Below are 24,629 nucleotides of genomic sequence, written 5' to 3' on the forward strand. Positions count from 1 at the left end.
AAAGTTTCTAAACCTGCCCCTGCTTTAGAGGTGCTAGTAGACAGATTTTGTCACCTTTGGACAGAGCCTGGCTAGTTGTTTCCCCCTGTTTCCAGTCTTTATGCTAAGCTAAGCTAACCAGCTGCTGGCAGTAGCTCTATATTTACTGTACAGACATGAGAGTGTCAATCTTCTCATCTAACTCTCAGTAAGAAAGTGAATAAGCATATATTCCAAAATGCCAAAATATTGCTTTAACTCAGCTGTATGAGAGGGCAAAACCCAAGCTTCCTGTCTCCTCCTCTCTTCCTGTTCAGTCCATGGAGGACCTGGAGGACCAGAAGCGTAAGAAGAAGAAGGAGAAGATGACTCTGGGATCCCTTTCACGGGTGTTCACTCGGGGCAAGCAGCGCAAGTCAATGGATCCCGGCCTGTTTGATGGTACAGCCACCCCTGATTATTACATAGAGGAGGATGCCGACTGGTGATGCTGAGAGTGTGAACATCTGTGTGTGTGTTAAATTTGTGTGGATATCTACCTGGCTTTAATGAGTGTTTTGTGTGTGGGTTTGTCTGAAAGGAGGTAGGGGGGGAAATTTTAAAAGAAAAGCCTAAAAGAGACTGCTATTACCATAAATGTACAGTATGTTGCTCTTAAATTGTATGTTTGTAAATCAGATATATATTTATAGATGTACATGTATGCATATGTATATATGTTTACATGCATATAAATATATACATGGGGTTATTATTATGTGTAGACATGTTAATGCTGTACTATCTTCCAAATGTCTTAATGTTTTATGTTTTTTATAACTGGAGACTTGAAGGACTTCTGTTCATATGTAAATAGAGGTTATTGTGAAACTAGTGTTTTTACTGTAAATGTCATTTGGTTTTTGTTACTTTATAGTTGATTTTATCATGCTTTGCAACATTGACTAAGTTTCTTCTTATTCCCAATCTTACTTGGCCCATTTCTTATTATGAAAGAGGAGAAATTACCTGATTGGCTTAAAAAAAGATTGATCTCTTGGAGTTGAATTGGCTAAATTCTGTTGTTTCAAATTGCTTGTTGATATGAAAAATAGTACTTTGTATGAGAGGTATTGCTGGTTACAGGATTGTGTTCATGTTATGAATGTTGGCTCACAGTATTTGCAGATAAAACATATCACAATGTGGGCAGCAGGGAGTTTTTTTGTGAAGGCCTCCTCATCCATTTTATGCTAAAAATGATATTCTTAGTTACTATAATTAATGATTGGCCAACAAGGGTTTTAGAATCAGTCTTCCTTAAAAAATGTAATTGCAGACCTGAATACACAAACAAAAAATCAACTGTAATACAGATTCAGGCACACCTCTCGTCTGCTGTTGAAACCATGTGCAAGTGCCAAAGGTTAAACACTCATCTTTAGAAAATCTGCGTATCATTCTGTCACTGTTAGCTCTAGCCTCGTAACATTATTTCTGACTCATTTCTTACTGAGCGCCATCTAACATGTGCCAATATATGACGAACGAATGTGCATTAAACACGTGCATGATCCCTCTGTGTTGCTTCGATTAGATGTCCATTCATTGCCAATCAAATTAATAATCTCCACAATCCTGTGTTGGTCCTGTTTCCCTTTACCGACTTATCTTTCCTTGCATTATGAATGCATGGTCCCTTTTATTTATTTATTTTTTTTGCTGTTTGTTTTGCTTTCTGTAGAATCCCTCCTCATTTCCTGCAAATGTGGCTCTAATAATTCAATGTTAAATGCTTTGTAATTAAAGAGATGTTCCATAAAAGATTAAATCTATTTAAGTATTTTATTTAAAACAAAAAAGACAAACAAGAGTTAACTTAAAATATTTATCTGCTGCAGCTGTTGCAGCCAGATGTTGAGGAGGTTTTAGCATTTTCAAAATGAATTATAATTGAAATGAAATCTTATTTTAAAAATAAAACTAGTAACTGAATACATCCTATGTGGCAGTTTTCTGTTCCATGAGTAATCTTGTTCTTGTGTCCCAGTCTAACGTGTCTCTCCCTCTCCTTCTGCCATTTCTAATGGCAACTCTCTCCTGCCAGTGAGTAACTCCTCATCTGTGATTACCAGCTGTCTGTTTCTGCACTCTGGGGATTATTCATATCACTCTGGTCCATTCGGAAAAATTCAAGTTTGTGTCATTTTTTGTGTAGAAACTTTTCAGAGAGATGTTACACTTTGCATGCAGCATTTTTGTCAGCATGTGAGGACGAATCAGGTAAACACACAAAGTTCATCCTGGATTCATCGGTTCAGTATGAATCAGTGTTTTCCTGTTGTTGAGATGGGCGGTTAATGGGCAGGAGCATGATGTTTTATGAATAATCCCTGTGTCTCTAATACATTATCCTAATGGTCTTAAATCCCCTCATAATCATCAGTTACTGAAGTATTTTAACAACTTTACTAAACATGGTACTGTAGTTGTAGAACTGACCGGACTACTGCACTCTCGTGTGAGAAATAGAGTTGAATATCTTATGAATTTCAACAACATTTGAGGTTTAGATTCACTCAACCATGTAGTTTGTTTGTTTTCAAATAAACCTTGTTATCTGTTTCCTTATACAGTACTGCTCATTCACAGACACAGGAAGTGTAGCTCCAGTGAATTATTCTGGCTCTATCTAGTGGCCATATAATGCAATTTCAAAACATTTTATGTCAAAATTGGACAGAAGAAAGGGTTGCAACTACTTTTTATCCAGTTGACTGATAACTCTGACTTGATTGAAATTAGTAAACACAAGAAGATGCCAGAAAGGCATATTTAGTTGATGTACAAAAGAGATTCTGATATTTTAGTGTATCATCTGATTTGTTGGTACGTATCAATACACACTGATGTGGAGGTGTATTTTTGATGCAAATAAATGATTTCCATATCCTTCTGACCCTGAACCCCATCCTGTATGCCACACCATAACTTCTCCTGAACAATCCAGACTCTGACAGCCTCACACAACAGAGCCTGTCTGACGGAGAGGAGCAGCTGGACCGCCTCCAGCAGGCAGAGCTCACTCGAAATACATGCATGTCGCTGTGGAGGGCAGGTGCTGTCCAGGCCTGGCTGGAGGTTGTCATGGGAATGCCCATGTACATCCGAGCCTGCTCTGAAAACGTCAAAAGTGGCAAGGTACACCTTTGGTACAAATGGTTCTTTTGCTGTTTGTTTGCTTTGCACCTGAGAGTGGGGTATGCTTTTTAGCAGATGGGCATATTTAGATGCTGTTCTTGTTTGATAAAGAACTGGATTTCTGTTCTTTAGGTGCTGCTAGGCCTGACAGATGAGGATTTAGAGATGGGTCTGGGTATCAGTAACCCCATTCATCGCAGGAAACTAAGACTGGCCATTGAGGATTACAGGAGAGCTGAAGGAGACCAAGGGTGAGCAGCAGCTAACAAAACACTAAAGAAATTGTTTTTTGTTTGTTAAAAAGTTAATACTTTTCAAAGTAAGTTTAATATTACTGTTCTGCAGTGGAAGTTAACTAAGTACATTTACTCAAATACTGTAATTAGGTAGAAATTTTAGGTACTTGTACTTAATGTATTTCTATTTCATGCTACTTTGTATTTATACTAATTTCTACCACTCAACAGTATATAAAATAGTTAAATTATCTCCACCTGGACCAGCTGCAACAGTAAAATGCCACTTACACATTAATGCATCAGTAATAATAATACAATAGTATAATATATAATAGTATAACACTCATAGGGGTGATTTTTATGCATTATGAGTACATGTTCTTTTGACACTATAATAACATTTTGCCAATAATACTTATGCATTTTTCAGTAATATTTTTAATGCACGACTTTAACTTGTAATGGGGGTGTGGTATTGCTACTTTTATTTAAGTAAAGGATTTGAAAACTTCTTCTAACACTGCTGATCGTGATGTCTCATCAATTTCTAGACTATCAAAAGCGTCCGAGATGGATCATCACTGGGTTGCAACATCCTGGCTGAGTGACGTGGGGTTGCCTCAATATTCCCAGACCTTCCAGAGTCATTTAGTGGACGGGCGAGTGCTGAACTCTCTGAGCCGCAGAGACCTGGAGAGATTCCTCAATATCAGCGACCAGTACCACCAGACCAGTCTACTCCTGGCAATCCAGCTCTTGCAGATGCTCAGTTTTGATAAAGAGGTTAGATTGTGGATGAAAATTTACATGAGATTAGTCTTTTCAGTAGTTGTTCCTCAATCACTGCATAAAGCTTTATTCGACTACTGATGGCCATTATTATCCAGCATAGCTTGAGGCACACAGAAGCCCTTGGTGCTGCTTTATCTCATCAGGCCCTCATCTTTCCCTGACCTCTCTATGTGCCACATAAGTGCTTGCGCAGTTATCTGTGTGTTGTGTTTTCTCAGGCTCTGCAGGCACGGCGGGCAAAATGTGAGCACCAAGACCGGGACCCCATTGTTTGGACATGTCACAGAGTAATGAAGTGGATCAGAGACATAGACCTCAAGGTGGGTTGGAGGTCAGTGACCAGTACCAGATACCACCTACTGTATTATTTTCTAGGACTCCCTCAAAAATTATGATAGCTTTCTTGCCTCAGAATATAGAAGAAAAACACTGGTGTATACACAGAAACGTAAAAAAATACAATGCAAGTGTTTTTCTGGATCCCCAATAAGTGATACTTTACCAGTCTTCAGTTTTCAGTATCTCTTATTTTTGGTCAACATGGAGTTCTAGAAACTAAAACACTGTTTCTGTCCCCCGGAGACAAACAGTTATTTGTTTTAGTGTTTTTAAAGGCTTGGCCAAGACTGTGGTTTGCCTTTAATTGCTATTAAATTTAACTTTTGTCCCAATATGACTTTTGGCCGGCCTGTAGATAATGTCTGAAGTAATTTTTCTCAGCTGCACTGCTCACAGACATTCTGCCTATGTGTGCTCTTCAGGAGTTTGCAGACAATCTTCAGGGTAAAGGGATTCATGGAGCTGTGATGGCTCTGGACCCGTCCTTTGACACAGATGCCATGGCCAAAGCCCTGGGGATCCCCAGCAACAAACACATGCTGCATCGGCACCTGTATGAAGAGATGAAATCACTCGCCATCCCTTACAGGTAGATTAAAAACCTTTCGACTCTTGTTGCATACTTTCCTATTCCTTCCTACTCTACTCTAGCAACAAGTGATTTTGTTCTGTGATATTAAAAATACATCCTCTCCAGTTATGTTTTGTCTTAAAGGTCCAGTGTGTAACATTTAGGAGGATCTATTGGCAAAAATGGAATATAATATCCATAAGTATATTTTCATTAGTGTATAATCACCTGAAAATAAGAATCGTTGTGTTTTCGTTACCTTAAAATAAGCCGTTTTTATCTACAGAGGGAGCAGGTCCCCTTCCACGGAGGTCGCCATGTTGCACCACCATGTTTCTACAGTAACACAGAACAGACAAACCAAACACTGGCTCTAGATAGGGTCGTTCGTGTTTTTCGCGAGTTTCACAGCCAGCGTAGTTTCTCCTACACGATCCTTTAAAGTATGACCACTGTGACTACTGTAAAAATAAATGTGATTATTTAAGAATTAAACTTTAACATCATGCACATGAATGAATATGTCTTGTAATGCCTTATATTCACAGCAGTGCAGAGCAGGGCAGTGAGGTTATCGGTTCCTCTTCACCTGTGGCTGTTAACCGCTTTGCTGAGGAGAGGGTATCTATGAGAAGATCAGCCAAGGTATCATTTCATTTCACAGTCATATCATATTATTGGAACATATCATGTTTAGTCGCAAAATATATTTACACATAGTTTCAGTGATTAGTGGACTGTGCAGTGGTTGGCTAGTTATGGTCATTATGATTTTATCCAAACTCACCAGACTTACAGCAGTTAATTTGTATTTAGTGGAAAGTTTAGAAGCGACATTGTTCAGAAATTTTACTTTTTCAAACAGGTCAATGCCTTATTTTGGAATCAAAGTCTTAAAAAGAAACCAATATTCTGTTTTATGCCTGTTCATTTTCCAGAGTCCACTGAGGTTACGTGCAAACAGCCACTCTGTGGAGCGAGGTCTGGGCTTCCACGGCAGCTGCGGCTCTCTGCCCAGAGAGGCCAGAGTTCAGGCTGTTCCCCGGGCCAAAGGCAGCCCGATGCACACCTACAAGAGTGTTGAAATCACCAACGTCTGATCCAGCCTCAGCCATCGACATCGCTCACATTGTTACTATTGTTTACATTGTTCTTGTATTATAGTTACTCACTACTGAGAGTGACCTACACTCAGCACTGCTGGACTTTTAAGAGGAAGTTGTCTTAAAGGGGTGTACCACTTAATTTAATTACTCAAACATATTACTGCAGTATTTTGGGCTATATAAGAATAACACATACTCTGAACAGAGACCTGATCGAGCTGTTGTAAATATAATTAAGAGGAAGATGATTTTATTGACAGTCAATTTTTTTCCAACTAAATTTCCAAATGAGTTTTATATTATGAGTTTACAGAAGGCTTAAGAATAACCTACAAAATAACTGAACACAGTGTTGTTCTCCTTTGATGCCTTATATGAAATAAGTCTCACAGCACTGTTGTTTACTGTTCTTCTCTTTCGGCTATTTCTAACGTGTCAGTTAAATGTTTTCATTGTTACACGTGTAAGTAAATGAATAATTACACTTGAGGTGTAGGAAAAAAGTCATTATAACATGCATTCACTGTAGAGATACATATCCGCTGTTAAGGACCTGAACTGTGATGAGTCAGCAGCTCTACATCCATGAGTGAGATGTTGTTTCTGGCTCAAATCAGTTCTTCCATCTCCTCTGGCCCTTTCCTGGTCCATGCAAGTTTGTCATCACAATTATTATTATTACTGTAATAGATAGTAGACATATAATTTAAAACAACATTAAAAGATATGAAATTTGGACATGTGTGGGAGCTAAACCTCCAAAATGGCCAAGAGGTACAACTTTCTGCACATTGTAGCATACAAGACAATCTTTAATATGGACTCTGTACTTTTTGAAAACTGGTCAAATCCATCTTTTCATTAATGTTACATAGTACATTAATTTAATTAATGAACGTCAGTTGTTTTGGTTTTCATTTGACTGTAAATGTTGATAACATTTTATTAACAAAAAACATCCTATGTAGGATCAATATACAGTTGAATGTTGGGTTTTGAAAGTGATTATGTGTAAAATTAAAACAAATGGCCTCCACATGTTTATACTATATACGCACTGAAAAAAAGACAATACTTTTACTTGTATTATGAACTCAATGGAGAGAATATAATGGTATATTTTGTACAGTTTAATCATGTTTTATAACACACAGTTGTATAAAGTTTGCTGTTCCTGAGCATGAAAACACACATATGAAATGTCACAGGGCCACACTGTGTGCAGCTAAAAAGCCTGAGGTTAATCCAAATAGTAGAAAACAGGTTTGTCTGCCACTTTCTGGGCGTCTCCTCCAGTCACCAAAAGCAAAGCTGTTTAAGCGGGAAGATCAGACCAGTTCAAACCTGTATAGAAGCAGAAGGGGAGGACTCAGATGGTGTTTGTGTTAATATAACATTTACTCTCTATCGTAGAAAAGGTTTCAGTCGTAGTCACCAGTAAAAGGACACAGAGCAGAGAAGATTTGGAGAAGAAACCTGAACCAGATGCTTAGTGAAAGGATCAGGGAAAACAACTCAAGAATAGACAATTTGAAGAACAGAATTTTTGCAGAAGAAGTTAACAACCATTGTCCCAGAAGAAATCCTCAAGAGAGTGATGGATTTTACACAGGTAGCACAGAGTGCACAACATAGGAAGAGCAAGGAGCGGCAAATTAAGAAATTTAACATCCTTTTGAATAAGAAGAATCTAGGAAAGGACCAGCACAACAGGAGATCAGGGACTGAACAAAGGGAGACGTGTGTTAACAGAAACAATTTACTGTCTCTCTTCATCCAGCTGTCAGAGCTTTTCATGTGCGCCAACATTAAAGGTGAAATTATTGTCAACTGCTATAAACAGTATAAGCCTCTTATTATTTTTTTCAAGACAAATGCATTAAAAATCTCTATTAACACATTAACCAGGGATAAAAAAATTTAGCTGCTGAGACTTGTTATTATTCTATGAAGATTTAGGAAAATATGTATTTTAAGTGCAGCATGATGTGCAGCTTTATGATTGTTCAAAAATAAGTAAGAATTCTACCAAGTGTCACATTAGCTTGTTGACTAGTTTGTTATAATAAGTTTTGGAATTGAATGATGCATCATAATGCAAGTCCCTGTTTGCATTGTCCCCCTTAGTTTAAATGATTTTTCTTTTCTTTTTTAAAACTTAATTTAACCTTTACATGTGTAAGTCTGACACACATCCATATCTTAAAACTTTCACCAGATTTATTCTGCGCCTCCGTGGATCGAATCAGTAATCTTTTTGTTCTCTAACCTTTAGGCCACCACTGCCCCTGTATAGTGAGGCTGTTGCCTGATATCAGAAACAAGATTGCCCTCTGCTAAGTGACAACACTTATCATGTTAGGCTACACATTTTCACTCATCAAAGTTAATTCTTGAACTTTGAAACAGCAATTGACAAAATCAATTTCACCACAAAGTCCACCCAGTTGCTGTTCTGGAGCTTTTGATTGTATCACATGATCTTCCTCAGCAGATGGAGTTTGCATAGTTGTCATGGAAATGTATGTATGTACATGTTTTCTTGTAAATTGAGATTGAAGTGGGGGGAAAAATTAAAGTGGGAATTTGAACATCTACAGCTCCATGACAACTAGGCAACTTCATCTGATGAGGAAGACTGTGTGACACGATTGAAAGCTCCGGAACAGCTACCAAGTGGACCTTGGAGTGAGACTGTTTTTGTCAGCTATATCTATGATGTTTGTGATGCTTTAATGCAACATAATAATTTTAGTTGAATATTGGAGCACAACATGTCACAACAGTTGGTTTCCTCTTCCAGTCCTTTATTTTCAATTTAATGATATTTAACAATAATCATTAGAGCTGAAATGAATCAGCTACTATTCTGATAATTGATTAATAGTTTAAGTAATTTTTCAAGCAAAAATGCCAAATATGACCTAGTTCCAGCTTCTCAATTACTGCTTTTCTTTGTCTTATATGATAAAAAAATCTGAATATATTTGGGTTTTATACTGTTGGTCAAATAAAACAAGCAATTTGAAGATGTCCCCTTGGGCTCTGGAATATTTTTGATGGACATTTTTCACTGTTTTCTGATATTTCATAGACCAAACTGATTAATAGGAAATAACCGGTAGACTAATCGATAATGAAAATAATTCTTACAGACATAATAATAATATGTTTCTTTTAGAGAGATTCTGAATAAATTAAGATAAAAGTCAAATAAACTGAGGATTTTATCATCCAGACCAGTCATGTAGGCTATAATTTAAATTTATTTCCAGGCGTGCCCTTGTCCCACCAACTTGTCCCCAGAGGAGGCATAACTGAGCAGCGCTAGGACCAAGGGGGAAACCAGCCCACAGACGCACTTAACAACCAGGAGTGAGGAAGTTTCACCACGGCTGGAATTTGAACAAAGTTCCTGTGAACAGTATAGTTATCTGTGGCGGTAAACATTGTAGGGGAAAAAATACGCATGGTGATTTTATCTTCAGTTGAACGGGGCGTCGGACGTTGCGTCTAAATATGTCTTCTTCCTCTTTTTCCCTGTGATCTTTCCGAAAACACCTGCGTGATTCAGGTAACTCACCGATGAAGAGGGAAGTCCCTGGGCACTGAGTGGTGAAAAGGTAAGGCCTCTTCCAGATCACCTTCACAACGAAAGACCAAGACCAAGACCAGAATCAGTTCAACCAGAGCTCGTAGATCGGTTGTCAATTTTTCTTTATGGGGTGTTAAATCGGAGCTGTGTCCGCATAAAGTTCACAGTGTAACTACTGTGAGGGGACAGGTCCTCCCTCTGAGGTCCCTTCCTACTTTACAAACAATGAAAGCGCTGTCTGCACACTGGCTGAAGTACACGCGCACACTTTTCAACCACTTTACTGCGCCAATAACGTCCCACAGGTTTAGTTAATGTTACCCATATAGTATCCTGATATAAGCAACAATTAGGTCCGTGATTATAACAAGAGAGATTGCTTTTTTTAATGCTGGAAGTGAGCTGATATTGAACAGGACACACCCATGCAAACAACAGGCCTGCAACATGCAGAAAAGCTTAAAAGTTGTCTTAATGCACAAGTAAAACAGCCATTAGAATTGACACAGAGGTCAGCATGCAGAACCACAGACCATGACACTGTGATACACACTGTCATCATATTTTGACCTTGATAACGATGGTAATAATGTACATGTGGTTTATATGTATTGCAAGTCAGTCATCTACAGTACGTGTGTGTGTGTGTTTTATCTATACAACTGAGGAGGAAAACGGGCGCATAAATGGTAATTTTGCAAAACACAGAAATCAGTCATATGCTGTATATGCTGAGATCAAACCGTGTGTACCAAAGTAGGGATGCACTGATCCAAATCTCCTCATACTGGTTCCAGTACCATCATATAGCCTAGGGGAATAGAATAGATATCAGTGCTCCCTTTTTCACACATAAAATCTGTATCATTGGAATCATTAATCAGGTCTAGAGGCCAGGGATCGCTGTGGTGCTAAAAACTGTGTCAGTGGCCCACCATGACTTAATAAATGTGACTGATAGCTGAACGTTATAATGACATTGACAAAGAAATTGTTTTTAATGTGGATCAAACATGTCAGAGCCAATACTGATCTAGTGTCTCCGATCGATGCATCCCTATATCAAAGTGCAGAGTCTCATACTTTTTAACACTCAATCAACATCTAAATATGAATAACAATATTTTGCCAATATTAATATATCACAATACACATGTATGCAAATTAACCTATAAAATCATCAATTTGATGTTCTGTATTCCACTGTTACACATATGTAACCCTATTTTCTTGATGTGGTAGCATTCTCCAGTCGCTCTTGGATGTGGGTAATAAGCAGGCTGGTTTCTCTTTGTAAAAAATCTTCTTTAATCAACACCAACACAACAAGACAGTAAAACATCCAGCTTGCACTTTCTCAGGCTACACGTCTGACTCTCGGCTTTACTGTAAACAGATAACGACAGGAAGGAACTAAAATCACTCCAAGGCAATGGGGCATGTAGATGTTCATCATCAACCAGTAAACCCACTTGGTACTCGACACTTAGTTTATCTTATACTTATACCAACCTGATACTTAATTTATTTTCTGACCTGTTTTATAGTGTTTACAGTGTATCATATCGTTTTCTAGTACTTCTCCTGTGTGCACTGACGTAAAGGCAAGCTACTGTAACAAAGAGTTTCCCTACGGGGATCAATAAAGTATTTCTGATTCTGATTCTAAACAACAATATTAGTTAAAGTGCTGTAAATGATAATGAAACGTTTAGGATTGGAGTAATAATAATAATAATAATAATAATAATAATAATAATAATAATAATAATAAACCCAATTTCTGAAGTAGTCCAAAATACTATAGTGAAATGATTCCTACTAAAACCATATAATTTACCACAGTGTATTGTACAGCTTCACAACATGAATTAGTCAAATAAACTCAAGGAATTAAAGAAAACTACAACATAATGTGTACACTTACTAAAATTACAATTACATCAGACAAAACTTTCCACACATGTAAAGCAAAGTCCTTAATAGATTTTTGACCGTATCACATGGTCCTTATCAGCAGATTGAATTTTCTCATTGAACTTTCCACGATTCTGAGCACCTCTAGAGTTCAGATTGTTTTCTCAACCTGAGAAACTCATATTTGTAGTTTTCACTTACAGTTTGCTTCATTTTACATCATTCATTTAAGCAACATAATTCTGTAAAACAATAACATAATATGATCATATTGTCATAATATGATTCCACTGAAAGTCGACAGACAATAATATTGAATTAGCGCCTAGCACTGCTGTATTGGTTCAGTGAATTTAAGTTCTTTCAAGGAGTTTTATATGCAGCTGAGATTTAACAGTGTTCACCAAAAAGTCTCATCCTTTTTAACGCAGACAATGTGTGGGCCATTATTTCAATGTCAAAGAGCCATTAAATAGCCAAAAGCTTAACTGGCGGAAAGCAGAAACTTTAGATGTCTGCTTCAGTATCACAAGGAAATGCACTGTGATACTGGTGCCAGCGAAACAACATTTTTTACAGACCAAATCATCATAAACCAGAGAATCGATAATTTGACCGTCCAGCCTCTTTGAATCATGCATACAGAGCATTCAGGACCCCTGTATTAACATAATCCGGTCCTCCCTGCCCATCCCATCATTTCTTTGTCAGAACACGAGGACAGAAGCTAAATTGCAGGGTGTGCTTTGTACGAAGGGTTGGACTAATTAATTGGCGTTTATACAACTTGGTGACATACCTGAAATACTTTGTCCTTTTAAATCATAAATGAAAATTACGTCAGTTCATGTGTCAACATCCTTCCATCCTGTCCTGAGTATAGAGCAGCTTGATAAAGAGGTTTTAACTGATTTACTAACTTGAATTAATGATCTATATACAGTAAAATTAACTTATTGTTTGTTTAGGACTATGTTATGTTTTATGAGATGCATTTTCACCAAAAACATTATGACCCTCCAGCACAGTTTATGTACTTATAGGCACACTGGAATGGCTCTGAGCCCACTTACATACTTTATTAACGCCCTGTAATTGTTTGTGCTAACCCTTGTGCACAATGTTTGAAGTTTTAATATAAGCTACAATAGTATGATACATTTTTAAACGCTTTAGGCCAGAGGAACAAAAAGACTGCACTAACAAGTTCATATTTTTGTTCAAACTGCATAGGTTATTTCTTGTATTTCCATGTGGTTTGCAAAGTGAACAAAGAATGGGCAACATAAAAAAATGTATATAACCATTAGACCTTCTGTAGATATTGATATACTGTATATCACTGTATCTGCTTGGGTTGGAAAATCGCCCGTTAAATTGTCTAACTGATGTCCACCACTAGTTAGTAATAGTAGGATAGTAATTAGGTTATTTTCAGCTGGCGTTTTTAAGTTGTTTAAATTCAGCGTCGTCTTATTCACACCTGGTAGCCAGAAGCGAAGGAAAATTAAGTGTTGAATTCCTGCACACTGAGCACCAAGTTTGGTCATAGACATTTTGGGTATAACGTTACTTTTTTTATAAACTTGGTGAACTTGGTTTGCAGGATTCAGTTGTTGTGTCATGACATTGAAATCCCACTATATAATAATAGTGAGAGACTGTAAAGGGGAATTACTTTTCTTCTGCTTTCAGTTGTTTGTCCCTTTTAGCTGCATTTTGTGTACAAAAGGTGCTATATAAATAACGCCCAAAGTATAAACATAATATTCGCTGTTCATGTTTGATATCTCGGCATTGTCTTTGCTTGTCTTTTGCTGTTTTGCAGTGATATAGGATTTTTAGGTTCAATACTTATCATCACAGAAAGAATCAATACAGACATCATTTGTCGCTGATTCATGGATATTGTTGTTATTGTGCTTATGTTTAGACCACAAAATGATATAATCATTGTTAGTTTTTATTCAAATGATCATATTGACATCATCATGATTTGTATGGAATATCATAGATAATATTGTTAAAGAAAATAGTTTCAGTTTACCTTTTGACTAAAAATCATAATGAACAATAAACGTTCATTAGCATTTTCATTTAAGCAACTTTGAAAAAGCAGTGATTTGTACCAGATCCACCAACACCAGCATCTTAAATTGCAACCTATAGTTAAGTGTTTGTATAACAGCTCAGTACCACAGTGAGACTGATGCAGGAGGGCGTCTCGGGGCACACAACTCTTCAAACACCGCTAATATGGCTACAGAAATGGATGAGCATATGACTGCAAAAAGTGGATAGTTAAAGAGAGGAAAATGTTGTCTGGTCCTCTATCTGTTGCGTGTAGCTGAGCCAGAATTTGGTTTAAACAGTATGAATATGGATCCACTCTGCCTTGCTAAAGCTGAAGTGGGTGTGTGGACTACAATGTGCTGGTATAAAGACTAGTTATTTGGTGCACAGCAGCACCTTTAGTATCAATGTAGCATTTTTTGAACACCGCACACAGAACAACCTCAACATTGTTGCTGACCAGATGCAGCGCTTTTACATCCACACTCTACTGTTTATTTTAATGGATACTTCCTGCATGATATCATTATTTAAACATGTTTCCAAACACTTGACAGTGGCTTTAGTTCAGTCTTCATACGATTCACCTCTGTAGCGCACATTTCATTTGAGGCAATCTGCAATGCGTTACAGCAGAAGTAGTTCCCAAACTAGTGGGTCCAGACCCCCCAAAATCCTATTTCTGCTAAACAAAATTAAGTGTGTTTTACTAGCTAGCTTACACTTCCGTCCTCGAAAAAGTAATAAAATGGAACAATTTGAGAAACAAAAATGACCCATTGGTTGAAGTAATACAGCTTGTAGACATATGTAATCTGTATCAAAGGGTCCCAAGTAGATAGTGCTTTGTTTTTAAAGAGAAAAAAGATTACAATCCATTGTTTTATTGCAAGAATTTCTGAAAAAAGGCGGCCTCACCCTAGTTGGATGTGTGTATATATTACATACAGAGATAACACTTAGAGTACAAGTGCAGTTCAAAGGTTATGGCCTCACAAATAACCAGCGCTGAATCACCACCTCTCTGACACAGTCCTAACAAAAAGCAACAACAAATAAGCCATTATAAGCTTCACAAAAGTAGCTGTTTTGAACCATTGTTGTATTGAATTGCATTAAATTGTACAGGTGTTTGTGCTATTTTGTCTACCCCCTGTATGTCTGGGTCTAATTTATCTAAGTTCCAATATGTTTCGTTTTGTAATGAATAAGTAATATATTTGCATGAATTGCAGTTATGCTGCAAAGTACTATCATCATTACCGTGATCATTTTTTGTGTCACTCAATTCTTTGAGTGTGAGTCATTCCTCTCAATTCTACTGTGTCTTAGGTTCATGTCTGTCATGTTAAGACATGTGTGGCTCTACTGTACCACTGCACTGTTTTCTTATAACCTGTTTTCTCACCATACTCCATGTTTTCTTGTTAACCTCTCTCACTCCTGTGGCTCAAAGATGTAGCTGTCTCAGCGCAAGTACACAGACTGTAAAGTAACTAATTTATTCACAGATACAGCCAGATGTATTACAGTGACAAACAAAAGCACAAAGCTTTTTAGTTTGGTGACGTGACTCTGCTCATGTGATGCTCTGGAACAAATCTGAGCAAGCTTGACACAGACTGTCCTAGAGATTACAAACTCCCAGGAAGAGCCTGAGATATATGTTTCAGTGAACATGAACACACATTGAAAGACATTCAAAATTCACATGCTGTAAACTAAAAAAAAGCTCTTGAAGACAAATTTGTGTTTTTGGTCTTGACTTGCCATGTATACAAATATGAAATGATTATCAAATGTTTATATGGACTGTGGTAATATATGATTGATAATATGTAAACCATGTGACTACAGAACATTAATCTGCAACTATTTTGCTAAGTGATTAATGGTTTGAGTCATTTTTCAAGCAAAAATGGAAAACATTTGCTTGTTTCAGCTCCTCCAAAGTGGGGGTTTTCTGCTTTACTCTGTTATATATCATTGTAAAGTGAATATCTTTAGGTTTTGGACAGTTGATTGGACAGAACAAGACATTTGAAGATGTCACCTTGGGCTTTAGAAAATTGTAATGGCCATTTTTTGCCATTTTCTGACAGTTTATAGACAAAACAACTAATTGATGAATCGAGAAAATAATCAGTAGATTAATCGACAATGAAAATAATCATTAGTTGCAGCCCTACATGTGACTGTAAATCTGCTTCTGTGCCTGCCTAAACTTCCACGAGGCTCCACTGAAGCATTAGCTGGTGTTTTTAAAAAAAAATGTATTGGGTATGTTAAATCCCAAAGATTAATGTAATTTACTTCTTAATTCCCTAAATCTTGAAAGCACCATTCACTCTTTTCGCTGTCATCATACAGTATTTACCAGAGCCGCATTATGTGAAGGTTTTTCTTTACTTTGATGCACCATGTACCTTCTGTTTGGCACCAACATTACACCACCTTTTATGACAGTGAATAACTTCCTCAAAGGTATTTTGCTTCAACAGATGTAAGCAAGTGTACTAAAAAAAGAGGCACAAACCAGGAGAAAACAAGCTTCCTATTTACCACAAGAGTTGGCATGGCAACCAGTAAAGTGAGGCGGGTGCGCTTAAAAGCAGCACAGCTAAGCTACAACACATCTTTGTCCAATCACAATACTTGAATCATTTTAGATTATTACAGCTTTCCAGTTAGAATGTATGTCTCCTTATGTTTAGTCTCGTCTCACTGTATTGGTGGTCCTCTCTGTTGCAGTTTGTCCTGCAGGGATGTGTTACAGTCGGGGTATATGCGGCGGCAACAACCGTCCCAACAGATCCTCCAGCTCAGAGGGCACCGGTTCAGGTGCTCACTATGCCCTGTGCGCCCTGGGAGTGGGACTCATCGCCCTGGGTATTGTCATGATTGTGTGGACTGTGATACCCATCGATGGAGAGGCCTCAGGTGGCTCCCCCACTACGTCAGGCAACTCCACCACAGGCCCTGGAAACGATGAGGGGGGCACAGACAGCACAAAGTCTTCAACAGTGGCTATTGTGCTAGTTGGAGTTGGGGTAGTCATGTTGTTTTTATCCATCTGCTTCGGTGTGAGGAGCAAGAGGAGAGCACGCAACAGAAGTAACCAGCCAGTGGCAACAGGAGTCCCCTTCATGGACCATGTGGCACGGGAGCAGGAAGAACCGTGAGTAATGACTTTTTGTCTCTGTTTTATAATTTTTTACTATATAATTATAATAATTATTACTCCAATTTTAAATATTTTGAAATGTATTGTACACAAAGTTATTGTTTTCCAGGTCTTGAAACATTTCAAACTGGAATATTGAAAGCCACATTGTTTAGTATTTGAAACTTCCTTACTTGGGCGCCATCTGGTAGTAGCATTTCCCCCGAAACTGACCCAGGAACGAATGACTGTGCAAACAGGAAGGTATGATGCAATTTTATTGTGCTGGGATCGAGAGCATCCTCAGCTGTGGAATAACTGTGTGGTATGGAAAAATCATAGGCTGGGAGCTACTGTCCCTTGCTGAAATCTACACTATTAGACTACAGAGGAAGGGACACCACATCAAAGCTGATTGTGGTACTGATAGCATCCCCGTGGGAATGCCTCTTTTAATTATTATCATTGCATATTACTTAATTAACTGTTATGTCCTAAGGTGGTCACTGTCTGTGAGGGGGGTTCTTGTTGTTTTTGTTTTGTGTGAGCTCACCAAACCAAATTCCTGTCGACTATGTTGAAATGTTGAAATTTGTTTGTACAAAAACGTACGCCATCAGAATAATTTGAAAGTAGCTATAATCACATATACATTCTACACATAGTAACTTTAAAAAAATAAAACAATGAAAAAATATGGTTTCAAAAAAAGCATATAGTTCACACATTAGCTCATATAACATGTAGTTATAAATCTAGGGTCTGTCTCATGGATAATTTTTTCAGTTTTTTTGGATAACTTTACTGAGAAAATCTCCAAAACTCCTGCTTCATGAGACAGCCCAAATGTTGTCGCATAATTTGATAGTTGTTTTTTTTAAATAATATTCATCTAAGCAGTCATGTGGCCTTGCTGACAGTCATACTGCACCGATTTATTTAAATAAGCATCAAGCAAATCATCATCATAAAGAGAAATCCAGTTAAGTTCAGCTAAGAAACTAAGATGCTAAGATATTATGAAAAGGCTTTATGAAGAGAAAATAGTTAAAGTGGCTATAATCAGTATTTTATATAATAACAATGGATCAAAAGAGCATGTGTGATGTGAAAGGGGTCGCTTGTAGTGACAAACCCTTACAGAATTATCACCGGACTCTACAGAGCTTTTTAGTTTCTTTCAGCTCATTGTTTTTGTTTTATGGGTCTCAAGTTGTTTTGGTTCAGTCTCACGGATCTTGTAGCATCATTTTCAGGCAGCTGTTTTCAGTAAACAAGTTCTTATAAACTCACTGTGCAGCAACTGCACCAAACAGCAGACAGACACAGAGACTAGCTGGTGATCATAGTGGAGCATTTAGCAGCTAAAGAGACGGATATTTCACACAGGAGTTGGTGGAGACCAAAAACAGAGCTAAAAGAGAGTGAATGTTATACTTGATGTACATTCATCAGGTGGTTTCAAACACAACTCCAAATGAATGATAATATTACTCTTTATCTGCTGCTAATATTATCAATGTAAAAAAGTGATGTTAGTGTTGTGTTCATAGCTTGTTTCTCCTGCCCGCGAGTGGCAAAAAAATTTGATATTACAGGTTTAAAGTCTGATTATTTTCTAATGTGGGTTCTATTCTGAGCTTTTCAACTTAGGTTCACCTCTTGCATCCTTTTGCAGAGCTGCAGACTCAACCACATTCAACGTGCCGAGCTACGAGGAGGTCGTTGGCAGTAGCAACTACCCCATCCGCCAGAGCAACCTTCGCAACAGCACCTCCCAGCTGCCGTCCTACGAGGACATCATAGCTGCTGTGGAAAATGAGGGAACAGAGCCCGCTAACAACCCCACCGAGAACGCCCCTCTTAATGATCCCACACCAGCTCTAACTCAACCTGCCGCTGACCCTCCTGGCCTCACATCAAACCTCAGCCTGCCCACCCGCAGCAGCAGCCGGGCCAGTCGTTTACTGCGGCCCCTCCGGGTGAGGAGGATCAAGTCGGACAAACTGCACCTGAAGGACTTCCGCCTCCAAATCCGCAGCCCCACACAGAATCCAGTGACCATTGAACCCATCACTCCACCACCGCAGTATGAAAATAAGATTCCTGAATTAGGGTAGTGTTTCTCACTTATTGCCTGTTCGTGATGAATAAAAATATCTCTGTGTTAAATGGACTAATGATAACATTTTGGAGAACCCACTTTCAAGGTTGGTATTAAGTAGGTTAAATGTGGCTGCAAGCAGCGTGATGGAGGCCATGCAGACACACTCTTGAAATGAGAAAATTTCAAGTGAATCTCTTGTTCTTTATCGCTGAAGCTTGTGATTGGTATATTTATTGTGTTAAAATGCATAATTATGTCCTTGTGAAAGGATGGGCTGTCCAGGTTGAGATTTTGTTTTAAACATCATGCCATAATTTATATCAAACAAAGGACAGCCTTTCGCTTTTATTTAACAGCTAATTGTGTGCTGTAATGGACAATCTCCTGAACTGCTAGATGTTTTTCACCTTCCCAGGATTTGTTATTGTTGCTGTATGTTGATTTTTATTAATTGTTTAATTAATTGTGGAAAAATGTAATCCATATTCAAAGGGTAAAAAGGGAAACTAAATATCCGAGTGATTTTAAAAGTGGTATTAAGTATCATCATTAGATGTACAACCTTTTTGTGATTTATAACTCTTGAAGAAAATGCACTGAGGCCAAAAATGTATGACGTATAAGCTGTATGTTTGTGAAGTTGTTTTTAAATCTATTGTCTTAAACAAACCAGTTCTTGAAAACGCCATCTGTATGATGTCCAATGTGAACTGCCAAATATTGGAAACAGTGGGAACAATTAAAATCTACTGTAACCATAACAATAAAACCAGAAGTAAAAGTGCAAAGTATTAGATAATCCAGTATGGGATGTGACATTAACAATTAGACATGTATTGCTTCATAGGATTTTTAAAGGTGTTTAGATGTGTAAACTATGCTGTAATATATATTTAAAAAGTGATAAATAAATGTTTTTCTATTTCATTTAGGATCATGTCAAAATTTTATATTTTTGTTGCAAAATGTCACTGAAAATTTGTTTTATTCCTCAAACATTGTCTTATGTTGATGCCAAGATCAGTAAAAGCAAGTAGATCTACTAAATACAAAGTAAACCAAAAGCCACTGTGGCACTTCTGTAGCCCTGCTGGTGCCACGCAAACACACAAATAAAAGTTATTGCTCCATTTTCTGATGAGTTGTCTTGATGCTGTAAGTTTGAAAGAGTTGTATTTATTTTGAAAAAGATAAATATTGTCTTCATACTTTTAGCTAATAAAATCGAACTGCAGATGTTTGCTTTGTTCTTTTCTTTATTTTTGTCACCATGACATTTGACTGTTTTCTTCTTTTGCAGCAATTTCCATGCGTTCATTACCGTTCATTGGTTAATATTTAGCGCCCTCCAGTGGTTAAAAACGTAAAAAGACGGTTCATTCAAATCTAAACAGGTTATTTGCTAAGAATAAATAAGAACAAGAAAATAGTAGTGCAAAGTGTAAAATAATTGCTCATGTATGAGTGAGGGGAGGTGTTGTCCATGTAACAATCAATGTGAAGTAAATTGATGAGCCTTTCAGATGTCTTCTCACTATCTTAGTTGTATTATATAGGCTTATATAGGTATAATATTGGTATGGTAAGTTTATGAGAGTGACATCTAACTATTAGATGCATCATTCATTGGAATCTACACCCTTCCATAAGTGGAAGATTATAAAAATAATGATTATTATTATTATTATTAGTAGTAGTAGTATATTAATAATTGTATGCTATCTTCATAATTTTGCCCAAATTTATTTGCATTCAAACAATTTCAAAAAGTTATAGTTACAATGGTGCTTATTTGTGATTTTAAACACATTTGAAAGCATAGAATGAGACACAATTATGAAAAAGAACAATATATATTATATAACTGCATGTATTTGAGACAAACGGCCTGTTTCTGTCTGTGATCATAGCACACTGATATATTGCATTTTGCACACCAAGTTTTTACTGTTATTTTAACTGTTTATCAGCTTTCAATTTAGTGAGAATCTATTTTTTCTGAGGTAAAAAATATAGATAATAATGAAGCTGAGTGGTGATGCTAATGACAGCTGAGCTTAATTTTCTTAAAAAGTAAAATAAGTTTTTGAATTTGAATTGGGGAATATCAAACATTATTTCACAGAAATATTTTATCTAAGCATCGATCTAAGTATTTTATCTAAGGGTTAAATGAAATCTATATATATTATTTTACAAGTATATTTAATAATAGCCTACTTAGTTAATGTAAGAATAAAACTTTATTCCCCGGCAGTTTGACATCTGGATTTTGGTCTACGCTTATTAAAATTGAAGTATTAACCCTACTAGTAAGCTAAAAAAATGTCTTTATGTTTTCATTGATGGAGGAAGTATTCAGATCCTTCTTATAAATAAAAATGGTTCACAAGAAAAATGTTACTTTGGCAAAAGTACACAAGTATTATCAGCAAAATGTACTTAAAATATCAAAAGTAAAAGTTTTCCATGCCGAAAATCCCCCTGTGAGTAATATACTATTACACATTATATGATTAGATTATCCGTGCTGATGCATTAATGTGCAAGTAGCATTTTACTGTTGTAGTTGGTCGAGGTTGAGCTAATTTTCACTGATTTAAACTGGGTAGTTTAATCTATACCATTGCATCATATTTCATAAACTGATAATTTGTTTTGTATGATAAGTCTTAATCTGTAAAGTAACTAAAGTTGTCAACTAAATGTAATGGAGTAAAAGATACGCTATTCCCCTCTGAAATGTAGTGGAATTGAAGTATAAAGTAGCATAAATGGAAATACTCAAGTAAAGTAGCCTACAAGCACCTAAATATGTACTTAAGTACAATATTTGACTAATAATATACTTAGTTGCCTTCCACCACTGTATGTTTCTACTGTTTCATGTTGACCTTCATTAGCAAATATAAAATCATACAGTATATTCTACATCATCTCATTTTAAATTTACATGTTCAAACAAGTTTCTAAAGAAAGACAAAAATGCTGATCCGCAAGGCTCAAAGGTTTGAAGTAATAAAGTTTATTTATATATTTCCAATATCAACTATATTTTCGTAAGCTCCACCCTCCCCATGGTTCAGAGGGATATTTTTCTTTTTTCTTTTTTTAATGTGCAGCTGCCATGTAGCAGAGGGAGGAACAGCTGGCTGAGGGAAGAGCCAGCCCGGGGAGTCAGTCACATTCCTGGCTGGGATTCAATGACTGAACCAGACACAAACAAACAGAGAGGGCGAGAGAGAGAGAGAGAGAGAGAGAGAGAGAGAGAGAGAGAGAGAGAGGCGAGAGAGAGAGAGAGAGAGAGAGACTCACACATTGAGTGGGGAGACAGACTGAGAGTACGCCAGACTGAGCAGACGAGGCATATTTCGAGCGCACATTAGGAGTGCGTAAAACCGCAGGAGAGCATAGAAACACAGAACCCGGTGATTGTGCGTTGGATAATACGAGTTTTGAGTCTGGGAGTTGTCGACTTTAATTGTGTCTGCTTACAAGAACAGCCCCTGTGAATTCAGCAGCCGTCGGTTTTCTGAATGGGCGCGCTGGGAAGCTTCTCGGGTGACATGGAAATGCGCGTTATTGAGCGTGTAGCCGGATGCTGAGGACGCCCGATCCGATAAGTCAATTTCAGCTTTCATTTTGAGCTTTGAAATCTCTTTTCTAACCGGTAACAACATGGAGGGCACGAGCTTTCAGCCCCATCCCGGACTTCAGCAAACTCTGAAGCAGTTTCATCTGAGTTCCATGCGCTCTCTCGGCGGACCGGCGGCGTTCTCCGCTCGGTGGCACCAGGACTCACTCTTCGGTAAAGATGGAAAATCCGCAGAGATGATGCTCACCCTGCCGACCCAGACACCTCCAGTAATGTCCGGTCCACTTTTCATCCCGTCCGACCGCTCCACGGAGAGGTGCGAGACGGTCCTAGAGCGGGAGCCTATCTCCTGCTTCGTGGTCGGCGGCGAGAAGCGTCTCTGCCTGCCGCAGATCCTCAACAGCGTCCTGAGAGATTTTTCCCTCCAGCAGATCAACTCGGTGTGCGACGACCTGCACATCTACTGCTCCAGGTGCACGGCGGACCAGCTGGAGATCCTCAAAGTGGTGGGTATCCTGCCCTTCTCGGCTCCGTCCTGTGGGTTGATCACTCAGACGGATGCTGAGCGCCTCTGCAACGCTCTAATCTACGGCGGTACTTACCCTCCTCACTGCAACAAGGAGTTAGGCTCCCTGGAGTTGGAGCGAACCGAGAAGAGCTTTAAAGTCTATCATGAATGTTTCGGACGGTGTAAAGGCTTGTTTGTCCCGGAACTGTACACCGGCCCGAGTGCCGCCTGCATCCAGTGCATGGACTGCAGACTTATGTTCCCACCTCACAAGTTTGTGGTCCACAGTCACAAGAGACTCGAGAACCGGACAGTCCACTGGGGATTCGACTCCGCCAACTGGCGGGCTTATGTGCTCTTAGACCCGGACTACACCGGAAAAGAAGAGAAGAGTCACCTGGAGCAGCTGCTTAAAGAGTTAAAAGGAAAATATGATCTGACGGGCAAGCGGTCCCGTATATCATGCAGAGTAAGTCTGTTCTGTTTCGCCTGGTTAATGTCTTTGAGGTGTTTTATTTATCTGTGGATATGTCAACAGCCTCGGGCCTACGACAGCATCTGCATTCATTAACGTTCATTTTGAGGAGACTTCTCATTAGGCCTGTCTCTGTCTTTTTTGATTGATTGTTTGTATCTTTTCCAAGTGTTGCCAGTCTCATTTAGCCCCCCGAGTTATTATGCAAGTCACATCGCATCTTTCTGTGTCTGTCCCCTCTACTGTGAAACACCTCATATAAACCTCATTCACCTCATATATGTCTGAAAGAGGTGACAATGAAGCATCTAACCATCAGCTGAAAACCCCAGAGCGTCCTTCCCATCCTCAAACCCCACCCCATCCCCCAGGGTTACCCAAGGGCATCTGCATTATGATAAATGGAGTCCCGATGATATATTTTATTAGTGTGAGAGGGCAGAGGGGGGCAGGGGAGCCTATAATGGTGCCAGAGGTGGGGAAGGGGATACGAGTTTAATGAGGTTTGGGATAAGATATGAGTGTGTGTGTGTGTGTGTGTGTGTGTGTCCCGGTTCCTTGCATGGGTCAGAGATGTTTAGTATGGACATAGGCCTGGGAGAAGAGGTGGCTGTTCCTTCGTCACAGAGCAGCTGTTGTGTGGGACTCTGCTAATGAGTGGACATCTCTGTATGCATCACCATGGTGCTGCTCCAGTCTGAGCAGGAGCCAGGAGATGTCTCACAGGGAAACCTCAGTAGTCCCTTTAAAAATTACTCCTAAACTAAAATGTTGTTGGCTTATAGAAACATGAAATAACGACAGGAGGAAGGTTATCAGTCATAGGAAAGATGAGGTTATGTTGATTTACATCTTTTGTGTTTTGGTTCTCAATTTAGAAATATTCACGCTAAGGTCCTGATTGCAGCACACAGGTTCCCAAGCTGATTTATATCATGTTTTCCCACAAGTTGGACACAGACTCCTGACAAAATCTGTCTGTACAAAAAA

At 38.3% G+C, this 24,629-nt stretch overlaps 3 protein-coding genes and 1 long non-coding RNA gene across 17 annotated transcripts in view; 3 read left to right on the top strand and 1 right to left on the bottom strand.

The window, feature by feature from the left end:
- The window catches only part of kaznb (kazrin, periplakin interacting protein b), a 108,188-nt gene extending 100,946 nt beyond the window's left edge, over positions 1–7,242 (top strand). For 4 of the 12 annotated variants that reach the window (XM_044211224.1, XM_044211205.1, XM_044211242.1 and 1 more), the window contains 8 exons: positions 297–420; positions 2,969–3,159; positions 3,292–3,410; positions 3,950–4,181; positions 4,409–4,510; positions 4,952–5,118; positions 5,649–5,745; positions 6,039–7,242. In XM_044211224.1, coding sequence (XP_044067159.1) covers positions 297–420; positions 2,969–3,159; positions 3,292–3,410; positions 3,950–4,181; positions 4,409–4,510; positions 4,952–5,118; positions 5,649–5,745; positions 6,039–6,200 — 1,194 coding nt within the window. In that variant the 3' untranslated portion in view covers positions 6,201–7,242. Of the gene's footprint in view, positions 1–296; positions 1,954–2,968; positions 3,160–3,291; positions 3,411–3,949; positions 4,182–4,408; positions 4,522–4,951; positions 5,119–5,648; positions 5,746–6,038 lie in introns of those variants that run through there. The other 8 variants (XM_044211282.1, XM_044211269.1, XM_044211260.1 and 5 more) reach the window with 6 other exon arrangements.
- A 79-nt stretch (positions 7,243–7,321) lies between these two features.
- Positions 7,322–16,536, bottom strand: LOC122883114. The gene is made up of 2 exons (XR_006379563.1): positions 9,790–16,536; positions 7,322–7,550 (listed from the first exon to the last, which is right to left on the bottom strand). It is a non-coding gene; the product is annotated as an uncharacterized LOC122883114 (long non-coding RNA).
- Positions 7,846–20,295, top strand: tmem51b (transmembrane protein 51b). Of its 3 annotated transcripts, none has more exons than XM_044211310.1 (5): positions 7,846–8,020; positions 9,482–9,657; positions 9,781–9,829; positions 16,543–16,969; positions 18,633–20,295. In XM_044211310.1, exons 4-5 carry the CDS (start codon positions 16,557–16,559, stop codon positions 19,072–19,074), a joined length of 855 nt encoding a protein of 284 aa, XP_044067245.1. In that variant the 5' UTR covers positions 7,846–8,020; positions 9,482–9,657; positions 9,781–9,829; positions 16,543–16,556; the 3' UTR covers positions 19,075–20,295. The 3 variants fall into 3 exon arrangements, with proteins under 3 accessions (XP_044067245.1, XP_044067255.1, XP_044067235.1); XM_044211320.1 differs by having other exon boundaries at positions 9,482–9,648; XM_044211300.1 differs by having other exon boundaries at positions 7,847–8,020; positions 9,482–9,829.
- Positions 20,296–22,171: 1,876 nt separating this feature from the next.
- The window catches only part of skib (v-ski avian sarcoma viral oncogene homolog b), a 32,309-nt gene continuing 29,851 nt past the window's right edge, over positions 22,172–24,629 (top strand). The window contains exon 1 of the mRNA XM_044170262.1: positions 22,172–23,633. Within this exon, the coding sequence (XP_044026197.1) occupies positions 22,740–23,633 (894 nt within the window). The 5' untranslated portion in view covers positions 22,172–22,739. The remainder of the gene's footprint in view (positions 23,634–24,629) is intronic.

Source organism: Siniperca chuatsi, linkage group LG2 (assembly GCF_020085105.1).
Source record: "Siniperca chuatsi isolate FFG_IHB_CAS linkage group LG2, ASM2008510v1, whole genome shotgun sequence".
NCBI lineage: Eukaryota > Metazoa > Chordata > Actinopteri > Centrarchiformes > Sinipercidae > Siniperca > Siniperca chuatsi.

What these genes read in the sequence shown, in the direction of transcription:
- tmem51b (XM_044211310.1), top strand. Translation starts at nt 16,557, where the DNA reads ATGTGTTACAGTCGGGGTATATGCGGCGGCAACAACCGTCCCAACAGA. An exon ending in GCACGGGAGCAGGAAGAACC is followed by an intron (nt 16,970 to 18,632) that starts GTGAGTAATGAC and finishes ATCCTTTTGCAG; the next exon opens with AGCTGCAGACTCAACCACAT.